Below are 15,459 nucleotides of genomic sequence, written 5' to 3'. Positions count from 1 at the left end.
GTGGAAAGAAGATTTTAAGAGCTGAAGAGAAATTAATTGTTAAATTTACAATCTGTGTCAGAATTACCAGTAAATATACATCTAGCCTAAGAGTGAGATCTAACTACATTCTTTTCCTTTGGAAAGCTCTGACATCTAGAGGAGGAAAGCACCACCTATAAATATTAGCTTCTAACTCTTGGACTATTCAACAAATGGCTCTTCCTGTCTACTAAGACCTAGAGCCTGACCATTTCATAGTAGTGACATCCTGCACTTCCAGTGCATGGGCATTAACAAAAATGTGCTTCGCTTATTGAACCGTAATCCCTTTGTCATTATGTATGATTACGGTTATTAAACATCCTTGGTATGTGACTGGAATATAGAGTAAGAACGAAGGCAAGTTGAATGAGTGTCAGGAGTGAAAAAAAAAAGAGAAAAATCACTTCTTTCAAAAATCTCAACAGAATTATCAGACTTGCAATAAAAAAAAAAAAGAAAGAGATTGGCTTACTTGCCTGTAAGGGGTGGGATGAACAATATATTGCATGCTGTCCTACACAGGACAACTGTTCTTATGGCCACAGGTCCCAGATGACAAGGAATAAATCACAGGCCTCTTGCAAATATATTTTACAATCCCTAGAGATACTGTATGCCTAGAATGACTGTGGTTAATCTATCAACAGGAGTTGTTTCTGGCTACATCTCACTCTCTGTACTTGCCAGTATCATCTCCCCTCTCTAATACTCAGCAGAAAATAGTATCTGGTGCAGAGGACACGCTACTTGCTGGTTCAGCACCTCCAATAGATTATACTGTGCTGTATCTTCTCAAGCCTATAGATTATGAATTATGTAGGACAAGAACTATGATCTCTCTCTGAGCACACATTCTACTTCATAAAACTGCATTTACTTATGAAGCAATAAAAAAAAGCAGGTGTACAAAACACGAAAAGAATATAGGTTTAAAATAAAACATCACAAATAACTCAATTTCTCAAGCCATGGTCTACACAATATCACGAGGAAATACACGAAGCCATTGTGGTTTACTACTTTTTCTTAACAGACGTGGCCATGCAAACAAGGAAATGAGCGAAGTGTTTCAACATTCAGTGTTAAATGCGTGTTGAAGCAAACAGCTCAAGACACGCTACTCGAGTATTCCAGAAAGCATGCAGTGTGCAGCCATGCTCAGCTTTGCACTGAAGCCGCCTTCTTACCTGTTGGTGTCTCTGGCCACATCCTCGTACACGCTCTGCACTCCAATCTCCAGCCGTGTGCAGCCGTAGGATAACATGTCACTCAAATGCCGCTTCAGGCAGTAATCTGGTCTGGTCTCTATCGTTATCCCAATACATTTTGTCAGGCTTCGTTCTGAATACCTGCAAAAAACCACATCCTCTGTTGAAATTATGAAGTTGGCAAAGGTGACCTCAAATGTGTTTCCAACATCTTCCAGGTGAGAGTTTCCATGTCACTATCAGAATTAAAATCCAGGTTAAAACCCTCAAATATCCCAGCAGCCAAGGTGCCTTCAACCTTACAGCAATGCATGGATGAAACAATACACAAATATGTGCTAGTAAAATCTGGGGTTTGCTTTGTGTGAAAAACAACTGGGCTTGCAGGGCTTTTTTAAACAGTCTTTGTTAGGAAGACAACCCCAGACCAGACTGAGCCTTTAGTACTCACTGTCTGGAAACAAAGCCTGGGTAGCAGGGAAAGTCAGAGCAGGCAATGAGAACCGTGTTCAGTTCTGGGGACAAAACAAAGACAGCCTGAGCACTTGCTCCCATTCAGACACCAACGACAATACAGGACCTCATGGTAGGGAGAGGCTGGAATGCTCAGTAGATTTTCATTTCATTCCCATAATGTACAGATAAACTGCAGCTACATTCTCACAAGAAAACGTACATGTCCATGAAAAATATCCACAAACCACTTCCCTTTGTGAGCAAGCAGCATGCTCACAACTTCATTGAAGTCTAATGCTGAAACAAAATTCATTGTTACCCTTTTTCCCCCTCCTCTCCCATTCATCACAGGATGTCAAACACAGACTAATTGTTCCAGCTAGTAGAAAAATCCACTACTGATGACAAATGGTACATTACTGACCTACGAGAGAGTAAAACAAAAGAAAAGAGGAATCCAAAGCAGCCTCGAACCAAAGTTCCGGAAAGAAACCATCAATCCACATAATTTCCAACACCATCAGCAAAGACAACATTCCTTTCCATACAGGAATCATTTCACTTGACTATCTTTCCTGAAGAATATAGTGGTTGTATAACAGTGAACTGCAGCACCCAGAAATGATTTACAGCAGGAAGAAGGGGAAGTTCTTCTTTTGAAACCATCTGAAACTGCAGAGATAATCTGGCTAATTCCCAAACTGGGATGCGGGTAGGATTAACAGCCACTGTTTGAGATTAATATCGGTCTCTTTTAATAGTCCCAAATGATGAACTCTGTACTAAAAGTTGCTGAAAAGAGGACACCTTGAGTAAGAGAGAGATATTATGCTGATACCTGAAAGAATATTATACACCAAAATCACAAGGATGACTAACTTCAGCTCTTTATTAAGTGTTCTATAAGGATTCATCATCTGATTTCTAGCTCCAGATAGCTGGAAACTTCTTAATCAAAATAAAGCTCCAGAGCCTACCTTGAGCATGATGGAGGTCCAATTTGACAAAAAAAAAACAAACCAACATCCCCCCCACATGCCTGCCTCCAAAAAGCAAAAAAAACCCAGAGGGCTCATACTGAATAGCAAAAATATTAACTCCCTTCAAACTGTTAAAGCCTAAGATATATAAAGACCAAGATATTTGGGGGATAGATTGCAATGGGTGTCAAAATAAGCATCTTCAAAAAATCCCAAACCGACAAAAACCACATACAACATTTCAGAGTTTGCAGCTCGCTAATCAGGCAGCAAACAGAACAAACGTTTATCACGTCAGGGAAAACACTGCCAACGTGTGATTCATTAACATCAGACTGAAAAACGCCCACTTTTAAAGACGTGACCAGCAAGAATTGAAGAGAGAAAATTTAGCTAAAGGAGGAGTGGGGGAGGGAGGAAGTCAACAGATAACTCGCCTATCATGCTATAGGGTACATGCTCGTTCTGAGCATATGCAATCAGGCTAGAAATACTGAGGAGACAAAAATCATAGAATCATAGAATAGTTAGGGTTGGAAAGGACCTTAAGATCATCTAATTCCAATAATTATATCCCCAAATTCATGGCCAAGATGTAAAAAGCTGAAGATAATGAATACCAACAGACTCTAAACTGTAACATCTACTACGGGAATCGACAGATTTCAGTGCAGCGTAATGGCTGATAAAACTGTCTTACCCAACTGTATGCCATAAAGAGAAGTGTGGTTAAAGCAACTACAAAAGCAAGACCAAAATGAACTCCAAACAGATAAAGTAAAACAAAATAAGAAAGCTGGAGAGTGGCTTTTGACAAGGGCCTGTAGGGACAGGACAAGGGGAATGGCTTTAACCTGACAAAGGGGAGATTGAGATGAAATCTTAGGCAGAAGCTCTTCCCTGTGAGGGTGGTGAGGCCCTGGCACAGGGTGCCCAGAGAAACTGTGGTTGCCCCATCCCTGGCAGTGTTCAAGGCCAGGTTGGACGGGGCTTGGAGCAACCTGGTCTAGTGGAAGGTGCTCCTGCCCATGGCAGGAAGTTGGAACTAGATAAGGTTTAAGATCCCTTCCAACCCAAACCATTCTGTGATTCTATGATCCTATAAATTTCATCCAATACACTGAGTTAAAGCAGGGAGAACCAGTGGAGATATACAGGAACAATGAAATATTTTGCATTTCTTTTTTGTAAAGAGGCATGAAGTATTTGAGACCTCTATATTGGCAGGGCAGTAGTACTGTTGTCTTCCGGTCCAACATAATCCTCTGCCATGCGCACTACCCATAACCCCAAATCACTACCTAGAAAGAGCAGATCATTCAAATAAAGACCAAGGCAAAGAAACAGCCTTTCCCTGTGTGCTTTATCAGCTGTATGCCTCATTCAGCAGGGGACCCACATTTTACTGACAACGTATCTATGGAAGTTCTTGTTGCCCTATAATCCCTTGGAGTTTCAAATCCAGCTAAGCTACACTTTCCTGATGTGCCCTCTGCTTGCCTGTATCCCTTCTGGGTATCTCAAACCTCCTTTCACCTTCTGCACACAGTCCTTTTTTCACGTTTGAGCTCCATCAGGATGTCCCCATTATGCTGTTAAGCAAAGCTGGTGACCTGTTGCACTTGCTTGGTTTCCTGCACATCAGGATGCACTGTCTGCAATTTTAGGAGGCTGTCCTGGAAGATCAGCTAAGCTCACCTGAGTTTATGCACCCTTCCAGGCATCCTCCCATGGGATCCTGGAAAGGTTCTGTTGTCCTGAATTCTGAGGTCTTTATTCTGCTACTTGCATCTCTTGGGATCTTGAGCTCTGACATCTCAGCCATTGCAGCTAAGACAACACCTCAGCCCAGCTTGCTCTTTGAGAGTAGCAGACCCAGGAAAGCGCCTCTCCCAGTCACTGGATTGTCATGGAAAGGACTCAGTAGGAGATCAATGTGATCAGACAAAATCCATTCATTACAGAAAACTAACTCTTTATATACTATTGCTTAAAGTTGCTTACAATAACTTGGCACATTGTGATTGGATACATATCTTTAAGACCCTTAACAACTAACATATAATTGGTTAAGCACAGGTGTGAGAACCCGACCTTCAAAACTTGCCCACAGTCCACAATTTAGCAACTCAGTAAATTCCAGCTCCTTCTTATCTTGCTGGGATTGTTACTCCCAGCGCCTCACTCCCATTCTCCTTCACCTTTAGTTGTCCCTTGGTTCATGTCGAACTCCACATAGTCACTTGCTGATCTGGGTACGTGGCCATTCTTTGCCAGAAAATCATCCACACTGGATGAACCAACTATGTCCAAATACCACCATAATGCACTCCAGAAATCTCCTAAATTAGTTGTGTTCCACCATGTTGCCATTCTAGCAGGCATCAGGGTGTCAGACTAGGCTCAAGGAGCTTTGCATATTGTTTGCTATGTGCATATATTCTAATGCTTCATCACTTTCATACTTTTTCTTAGCATCATCTCCATTTTCAAGCATTTTTTTTTGCCTTTGTTACCAAAAACAGCCAAAGAACTTTGCAGACACACCAGTACTATATCCAGATGGAATATGATTTGCCTATTCCTATCCAATTTTCCACTATTTATACAGTCAAGGGTAATTTGGCTGCTGAATCATACAGATAGCTCATGATAATGCAACTTAACTCATAAATGTTTTCTAGATATTTCGCTGCTTCTCAGAATAGAATCCTGCACCATTCCTAGAAAAACAGCTTTACATTTTCCCATAATAAAATATACAGCTTGCTCATATACAAATTACCATGGAATACAGGTTTATCCCCTATATGCCCACCTCCAGTATTGGTATCTCCTGCCAACCCTTAGAAATCACTACACAAGCATTAAATAGTAGGCCCGAAGGCAAAACCCAACAGAATCCTATTAGAAATCATTCAGGTCAATGACAATAATTTTCTGCTATGTCTGGTTTGGAAACCAGTGAAATGGGTGACACAGTGTTCTAGTCTCTTTTTTAAGGTCAAAATACCTCACTGTACCAGGTCAATTTTCTTGCAGGAGTTTATACATATTTACACTTCATTTCTCAAAAAAACCCCACAACCAACCCTGCAAGCTCACTAACAGGATACAACGATGTATCATGATAATGGACATGATGGATTTGCCTTCACTTAATCTTTAAAAACAACAGATATCTAGGCACATATCCTGCAGCAATGGCACGCTAGCCAAGGCAGATGCAAAGAGGGAACAGTTTCCATCCACTTAGGCAGACAGCCTGAATAGCACATACCTAGAGCTCTGCAGAAAGTGATTTCAGGATACGCAGACACAAGAGTGTCTGACACAAGATGACCTTGGCAATGACCAAGACAAGCAGAACTATTACCAAAAAAAAGAAAAGAGAGCAAGCCCTGAGAAATTAGATGAACCCAAACTGGAAACTACACCCACAATGGCGCTGTATATACAAGTTCACCCCATTTCTAAGTTCATTTTTGCATTAATATTTATGAAGTGCATTTCTTCTGGAATCCGAAAGGGAAGATGGATTTTATCTTCTCAGGCAGCAACAAGTATCTTACAGTGTTTCTCCTCCTTCCCTGGAACAGTCTTACTCATTATTTGCAATACAGCAGTGCTGAGGAACCCCATATAATCAAAAGAACAATCAGAAATCAAGCCAAGTGTACAGCACAAGATGGCAGTGGGGCAATTTTAGTAACAGACTGACCGCAGAGATGAATTATGCAAATAAAGTTGATGTTAAGCCATACAAATGAAAGAAATTAGGTACAGAGAAACCTTAAGATTTGCACAGATATTACTATTCTAAGTCAGTTCTTGTCAGTGTGATTACAAACTGCCTGAAATAGGAAGTTGGAAAGGAGAGTCTATTAATTTTAATCATTACAGAATTTCTGACTGAATTTTCAGAGAAAGCTGGTACATTAAGTAGACCACCTTTGAATCTGCCTCTTATTTAAGTTCTGGGGGTTTAGATCAAAAAAGCACCTACCTCTCCACCAAACACAGCAGTTTAACGTAGAGTTTCAAATGCTTTCTCACTTAGAGAAAAAACAGACAGCACAGTTCTGGCATAAAACAACTCATTCAGCAAAGCCTCTACTTGCTCTTGATTAAACCTGGTCTACAGACAAAAAGTCTCATCCACTAAGAGACCTGAACATCAAAGACTTAATTATTTACAATCCATACCACATCAGTTTCTAAACTCCCTGGTTGGGATCAGAGTGGCAGGATGTCAGGCAACACCAAAAGACCTGCCTCATCCCAGCAAGCTTAGAAAAGATAAACTGTAAGAATAAAGCAGGGGAGTTAACACAGTGTGCATACAGAACATTAATCACATGCCTTAAAACCATTTATCTGTTTTACATGTTTCAGGCTAGGAGAGTACATAAAGAGGAAGCAAAGGGAGAAGAAAAAGAGCAGAAAAAGGCGCAAGAAGCAGGAAAAGGTTAAAGCACAAGAAGCTGAAAGGCAGCAACAAAGAGAACCACCTCCCATATGGAGGCAAGCTGAGAGAGCTGGGCTTGCCCAGCCTGGAAACGAGAAGTCTCCACGGAGACATTAGAGCAGCTTCCAGTGCCTAAAGGAGCCAACAAGAAAGCTGGAGAGGGGCTTCTGACAAGGGCCTGTAGGGACAGGACAAGGGGAATGGGTTTAACCTGACAGAGGGGAGATTGAGATGAGATCTTAGGCAGAAGTTCTTCCCTGTGAGGGTGGTGAGGCCCTGGCACAGGTTGCCCAGAGAAGCTGTGGCTGCTCCATCCCTGGCAGTGTTCAAGGCCAGGTTGGACAGGGCTTGAAGCAACCTGGTCTAGTGGAAGGTGTCTCTGCCTGTGGCAGGGGTTGGAACTGGATGAGCTTTAAGGTCCCTTCCAACCCAAGCCATTCTGTGATTCTATAGATCACCAAAAGCAAGAAGTGTTTAGCTGTACCTGTCTATATGGAAAGAAGGGAAAGATCTAGAACAACTCATCCAACCCAACAGTCCCCAAATCTGCAGAACATTCCAGTGCTACTTCAAAAGCCAAAGAAAACCTTCTGAAAAGGCAAAGTTGGAATAAATTCTGAAGATGCTCACATTACTTGATCACCATTGTTGTTAATGGATTACCTGACAACAGCAGTTTCCACAAAATGTGGTGCTCAGTATTCATACACATTGCAACAAGCGGTCACAACTGAGCTGGGAAGTGGAAGGTACTGCTGCCCATTTACCCTCAGCCTCTTCCCAAGGAAAAAAAGGAATAAAAAACCAGTTGCAAACCTGCCTTAGAAGCAGTGCATGGAGTCTTGTGGAAAGAAGGAAGCTGTAGAGGCCTGGGTGGGAAAAAAGAATTTTAATCAGCAACTGGTGACAGAACACTGGAACAGGCTGCCCAGGGAGGTTGTGGAGTCTCCTTCTCTGGAGACATTCAAAACCCGCCTGGACACATTCCTGTGTAACCTTATCTAGGTGTTCCTGCTCTGGCAGGGGGATTGGACTAGATGATCTTTTGAGGTCCCTTCCAATCTCTAACATACTGTGATACTGTGATACTAAAAGAGCTCTCAGCAGAAGATTCCTGGCCTTAACTTTGTCAACAACCAAGACTGTGAACATCCAGCATCTCAAACAAGTTTAATGTCTTGAAAAACAACCTTCCTGTGCCCTTGACTCCAAGAAGCATGGTCCTAGGTGTGACACAACTACAGGTGTTCAAGACAGATAATGACATCTATACACATGGAATTAACACAAAACCTAACACTACTGCTTTCTGAAAAGAGGAAACTGCCAATATAATACACAAGGATCACCTATTACTTAAATGACCTTCTCCTTGATCTCATAGCTCTGCTTTATCATATGCCAATCTTCAAAACACAGTTAGCAATAATTAATTTAATATCTACAATTTCCTGCCAGTAAACCAAACAGGTGGCATCTTACTCATCTGACAGATTTCAAAAGTTGCATGTTTGATGACTGCCCAGAGCAGGTATTTCTGAATGCTCAAATACCGGTAATTTGGGTTTTTACTGCTCCCTTTTTATTACAACAGTTCAGTGTTTTCTTTATCACTACTACCAGGAGTATAACAGATTGCTTTGGTTTCTTAGCAGCATCAGTTTCCCAAGGTTCAGTTTTCAAATACTGAACAACTTCGTTACTTAAAATAAGGTCATTTATTGTCTAAAACATAATTTTCCAATTTTGATAAAGTAACAGTATTTATACCTGCTAAAAGACAAGTGAAAAAAATATAATATTTGTTCTCCTTAAATGCCACTAACAGATAAGTCATATGTAATTACACTCCCTCCTGCTGTGTCACTTGGTCTTCAAAATCCAGGGTAGGACCTGTGTTCAAAATCATATTCATTCAGAAGCAAAAACCCAACAACTTACCGGTTTTCTCTCTTTCTTGTTTACCAAATTGTAACCACAATGAATGGATCCAACATCTGAAAATCCTCCCAAGAAAAAGCACAGCATGAGCAGAAGCAGCACAGCTATGCTAACACACTTTAGGCCTAATCAGAGCAGAGCTCTTTGCATGGGCTAATTAAACGCCTGGCTGTAACAACAAGGAGATAATGATGTTGGCTATAGAGGGGAGAGAGTGGGAGGGCTGTTTGGTTTATTTTTATATCATTCACAGCTTTCATAAAGCAGTGCCACGTTGAGGACCTCTGGGCAAGGAGGCTGTAGCTTTGCCGGAGGGACCCTGCTATTCACGACAGCCAGGACAGAGCCATGCACAAGAGCTGCTCTGCTCTCACCATGCTGGGATCATAAATGCACAATCATTTCAGAAGCCAGAATCCAGAATCACTGCCTTAGCTCCTGTCTTAGCTCAAGAAGCAAAAACAGGACACTGAACAGAAAACCCTGACAGGACCATCTAACACCACAGGCTTATTTTCTAAGCTCCCATCCCTCAAGTTCAATGCAATAGCAACATAACATTTTTTCAGCAACAAATTATTGGCAAACTGAAAACACCAGGATGAATAAGCATACGCTAGAGTGAAAGATTTCAAACCAGAAAAATTGGATATGCATGGCTCTAACAGGAACCGAGTTGCTATTTTACCTACCTCTGTTAAAACTAAAGGGGGAGGGGAACACTAAGACAAAACTAATATAGACAAGTGCTCATCTCCTCCTCCCTTATGTTAACTCTCTGCTTTTCTCAAACCTGTTCCATTGAGCAGAGCCAAATTACAGTCTTGGAGACTGAAGTCTTCACATTTCTCCCAGAACAGAAGCAGCACCACAAGCTACCAGCTTCCTTGTGCTGAGGAACAGGGAGAGCAGAGTCCCTGAACTCCCTTCAGAGATAAAGATGTCATTGTCCCACTCAGCACTTGCCAGGCTACACTGGGAATAGTGTGTGCAGTTTTGGTCCTTGCCATAAAAAAAAGATGCAGATGGGCTGGAGAGGGTCCAGAGAAGGACCATAAAGATGATCCAAGCACTGGGCAGCCGTGTGGGGAAAGGCTGAGCTTGTTCAGCCTGGAGACAAGAAGGTTCAGTGAAGACCTTATCCCCATGTTCCAGCATTTAAAGGGTGGCTACAAATATGACAGACTCCCTTTCTACAAGGGGTGATGGGCACAAGTTACTCTTGGGGAGATTCTGACTGGATACCAGAGGAAAATTTATCACAACGAGAACAATCAGCCAATAGAATCATCTCCCTAGGGAAGTAGTGGACTCCTAAACATTGTTCACTGTTAAGATTCAGCTAGACAGAGTGCTGGGCCACTTAGTCTTGGTCATGCTTGGCCAAGAGAGGTTAGATGATCCTTGAGGTCCCTTCCAACCTGGGATTCTGTGATTCCATGACTGAATCAATGTTTATCCTTTGTCTTCTCCATGCCACTCAGGATTTCACAGATCTCTATCATATCACTTTGAGATATTTTTCCCCAGTTCCACAGTATCATTTCCCTTCTCCCTCTTCCCCTTCTTTTTAAAAAGAAGAACTGAACATAGTGTGAAGGCACTACTGAATTACATGGCAGCAAAACAGTACTTCTCAGGTTGCCCTCTATTCCCTTCATTATAGAACCCAGAGGGGTTGAAACTAGATAAGCTTTAAGGTCCCTTCAACCCAAACCATTTTACGATTCCATGATTCAGATGGCCAGAAGCTTCAAGATGCTATGAAGCTCTGGGCTTGCTACAGAAAAGGGTAAGACTTCCTGTGCCAAATAGCAGCCCCTCTCCTATTTAAGGAGAAAAAAATAGTTTGCAAGTAATTACATGCTCTTCCAGGCTACCAAAACCACACAGGTCACTTCTGAAGTGGGGAAAAAGCCCCTGCATGAGGGTCATCAACCCTAAACAGTATTATTTTCAAACCCATTTGTCAGTTTATGGTGCAAAATAAAAACTTGGAAAAAAAAATATGCTCAGCACAATGAGAGAAAATTGGAGACGCTTTAAGCTATGAAGTTTTAGAAACCATTAAATGTATTTCTCAGTGACAATTTGGGGATTTCTGGTCAATATTCCAGGATAGACACTAAATACAGAGTGCTACTCTTTGCTTTAAGCACCGATTCTGTGCAGCACAGTGGCCTTCACCCACACAGTCTTTCAAGAGGAGAAAAGCAGAAGGCTTTAGGCTGCCTTTGGTTAATATTTCATTTTAGTCAATTTTGCCTTTCTGATATCTTCTTGCCAAGCAATATAAAATCTAAAACCAAGTAGCTCTTAGCCTCATTTCACTGTCTCTTGTGTGGATTCCAGTACAATTATTTGACCTTTAGTTAAATTCCACCTCTACCAGGCAATCAATAACAGCTATTCCCACAGGACAGGTTTTACTCCACATCCCTCTCTCTTTTTATCCAAGTCTAGGGAAGCAAAGTAACACATCCCATGAACAACAAACCATGTCACCACAGTGACGCTGAAGCACGAGCAGCTTGTCAGCCTGCTACATACAGCAAAACAAAGATTGTTATAAAACTTGCTTGAAGAGATGCCCAAGATTTGCCCTTGATTTCTCGTATCTTTGCTGTGCAATTTACTTCAGGGAAACTTGAAAGAACAACAATTTAAATGTCTGTTGCCAAATCAATAATGATCAATGATTAGGTCCTAATTATACAGACAGTTTACCATGCAATAGTCAATATGTAGTTATAGATGCACACTGAAAAGGGAATTGAGAGCAAAAAATCCTTTTATCTACAATTATGAAAGAAATGACACAACAGTCTTTTGTATTAAATCTAAACTGAAGTTCAAGTTTTTCTTCCTACAGCTGATGAGACAGGCAGCACTAGGTGAGACTTTTATGTATTTTTGTAAAAGTCTGGTTCTAATTTCAGTTCTGATATTGCCTGGCTGTGGCCTAGGGAGAGTTGCATATTCTTTGCATCAGCCACTTCTTGCTGTTATTGAGGAAAATAACCATTTCTGCTGCTGTGGTGCTGCACAGAGTTCTGACAACTCTATCTCCTAAAAGCTATTGTAGCATAAAGACAGTGTCCAGCAAAGACCTTGCTTTGCAGTTTCTGCATCTCCCTATTAAATAGAATTCATCTCGCCCCCATCCAACACTCCAATATAAACATTTAGCTTGAGGAAGGAAAAAACAACTTGATTGTTGCTTTGAGGAAACAAAGAAATCATATCAATAAAATTATAAACAGAGCTAATAAAAAGCAGTCATCAGCCAAAACTGCCAGCGAAAAGCTATGGTTTATCTAATCTTGTTCTCTTGCAAAGCAGCTCCGTCACCTAAAAAGCTGCAGTATGATTTCCTCAAATGGCTACACACCCATACATTTGTTTTGTCCATGCTCATAAAACCACACATTCAGACACAGGCTTGCTGCAGTAGACTGCAGGAAATGGTGGGTCCATTTCCCTGGCTCCATTCACTGTCCATCATAGCTCTAACTAAGATGCCAACAGCTACCCAACTTTTAATGGTGACTGAGCTCATCGCTTTGGAAAACTATTTCAGTTTTTAGCTGCTACAGTAGCTTAAAGCTGTGTCGTCCCTAGGCACACGCATCCCTCTCAACTTCAGTGAAGAGGTGTTGGTCCTGAGGAGCAAGATCCTTTTACGGAGTAGAATCATAGAATAGTTAGGGTTGGAAAGGACCTTAAGATCATCTAGTTCCAACCCCCTGCCATGGGCAGGGACACCTCCCACTAAACCATGCCACCCAAGGCTCTGTTCAACCTGGCCTTGAACACCGCCAGGGATGGAGCATTCACAACCTCCCTGGGCAACCCATTCCAGTGCCTCACCAACCTTACAGTTAAGAATTTCTTCCTTACATCCAATCTAAAGTAAAGTCAAACATTTCCTATCATGGCCACAACCCCCTGTGAATGGCACAACCTGGCTTACAACAAGACAAATACACCAGAGAGGAGACAAAAAAAGAGTGCAACCAAAGGCGAGCAGCCATTTGTGTCTTCTTAGAGGTGGTGGGAAAAAGCAAAGACCTGAAGAGCAGAACAGGACCAAGAACCAACACTGGAAGAAATAGGAGTATGTTGCAAAAAGCTACGCTGCATCAAAAACCAGCAGGAGCTCAAGGAGTCAGAAGTCAGAGATGAAGAAGGAAACGTCCTCTTGCCCAAGCCTGCAATGGAGCCAAGAATCTTGGCATGGGATCCAGCTGATGGACGCAAATACCCACATTGAGCTGGCAGTCAGCAGTGCCCAGGCAACAGAGCCCAGAGACGCAAACCAAGAGCGGGTGCCCGCTTCAGCACAAGCTGGATCCTGCTCTAGGCTCTGCTGGCTACATCTCAGCTGGCTGCAAGGGGAGATCAGGCACCTGGTTCACACAGAAATATCGGAACTGAGCTGACTTATCCCACATCTCACCTCAGAGCTGTTAGCATGTTCCAGTATTTAAAGAGTGGCTACACAGAAGATAGACCCACTTTTTAGAAGGAGTCACACGGAAAAGACGAAGGGTAATGGGCACAAGTTATTCCTGGGGAGATTCCAGATGGACACAAGGAAAATTTTTCACAATGAGAATAATCTCCCCAGGGAAGTGGTGACTCCCCAGCATGACACTTTTAAGCTCTGGCTGGACAGGGTTATGCTTTGGGTCACGCTTTGCCTGGGCCATGCTTTGCCAGGAGAGGTTGGAGCAGATGACTCCTGAGGTCCCCTCCAATCCAACCTGGGATTAGAGGATTCTAAGATCTCTGGAGGCAAACAAGGCAAAGGTTTTGCAAGAAAGAGAAAACCAGGTAATTGCATAATCCAAGCCCAGAGGGTGACCAAATTCAGGCTGCAAAAACACTTCCAGCTCTGTCAGTTTTCAGCTTTTGAGTACTTGACTTCACAAACTGATGGGCCATGAGGAGGCACCGAGTCCCAGAGCACATCAGCTGCAACACATTGCAGAAAGACGTATTTCAAAAGCAAACAGCCTCTGCTCTGCCTAGTACAGCATTCACAAAACAGTCCCAGGAAAAAACACTTCTTGACATCCTTCCATAGAAGTATGAAAATTAAACCTGCCTTCGTTTTTCCATGCTTATTGCACCCACCATGTTACTAGAAAATGACTTTTCTTTCAAATTAATTTAGCACTGTTGAAAGGCAATGGATCTCAGTTTACAATATCAATGAGGCAAGCACAGCACAGCTGAGGGAACTATAAACCACATCTCACCCTTCTACCAGCCCATTTCAATTTGGGCTGGAAAGCAATCTCTGCTGGAAGAAGGAAAATACATACTGCAGGTCCTGCATTAGCTCTCCAGGGCATGGGAGTGTCAGTCGAAGATCCTTTGCACCCTAACGGAGCTCAAAGCAATGGCTAGTGCATGACCTTTTGCCCACTTGGAAAATTAGAATACAAAAGCACCTAAGGCATGCCGCTGTAATACAGGCAGTGGTGTAATACTTTCTGTCAAGAAGGAAATTAACCCAGAAAACTTATTTAGTACATGCCACGCCATCTCTACGAGACATTAACTGTGGATCACTAGCACAATCTGAACTAGAACCATATCATCGTCAGGCCAGGTTCATATTCATACAGGTGACCAAGCCGTGTATAAAATTCCACCTCCAGTTACCAATCCCAGCTGACCACTCAGATCCCATCCTCACATTAACATGTCAGTGCAGGTCACTGGAGAACTTGTCATGCTTGCCAAATTACACATGCACAGCAGTGAAGCAGCAAAAATGAGAAAAGTATTCCCTTTGGCAGGTGTTCAGCAGTAATTTGCTGAAAATGTACAAAAAAAAGGCACTGAAATTCATTATTTAGCTTTGACAATGTCATGACCGCAAGGACCATCATCCCTTCCACTGGTGCAGGATAAAATATGGATCAATAGCATTTACAGATATTGCTAAATCTCCTGTAGCTCAAATTTCTGTTATGAATAAACACTACTACCTTGTAAACCTTTGACAAACATGCATTTGGTTCCAGCATCCACACAAATATGTGAGTATGGCTTCCTCAAATCTACCCTCCTTAGTCACTTATGTTCAGTCACAAACCTGAATATTTCACATGCAGGAGAAAATGCTGTGGAAATATTGAACAGGACAGATAACTGGATAGGCAATCACTTTCCGCAGCTGCAGGAGGAACAAAAGAAGATGAACAGCTACCCATAACAAGATTAGGATCTCACGAAATGATTTTCACTTACACATCTTCCAAATAACATACTCTTCAGCTTCTAGAAGTTGGGTCTTGCAGTAGAAAATATGCAATGCAAAAGTAACAGAATGACAACAAAGGGCAGTCAGCTGTGGGTAAATTTAGAA

General features: G+C 42.0%; 1 protein-coding gene across 4 annotated transcripts in view; it reads right to left on the bottom strand.

The window, feature by feature from the left end:
* Positions 1–15,459, bottom strand: part of ELP3 (elongator acetyltransferase complex subunit 3) — a 98,051-nt gene that overhangs the window by 65,253 nt on the left and 17,339 nt on the right. For all 4 annotated transcript variants that reach the window (XM_080615645.1, XM_080615646.1, XM_080615647.1 and 1 more), the window contains one exon: positions 1,212–1,373. In XM_080615645.1, coding sequence (XP_080471771.1) covers positions 1,212–1,373 — 162 coding nt within the window. The remainder of the gene's footprint in view (positions 1–1,211; positions 1,374–15,459) is intronic.

This window comes from Psittacula echo, assembly GCF_963264785.1.
Source record: "Psittacula echo genome assembly, chromosome: 4".
Lineage (NCBI taxonomy): Eukaryota > Metazoa > Chordata > Aves > Psittaciformes > Psittacidae > Psittacula > Psittacula echo.
This window is presented reverse-complemented; position numbering and strand designations above follow the sequence as displayed.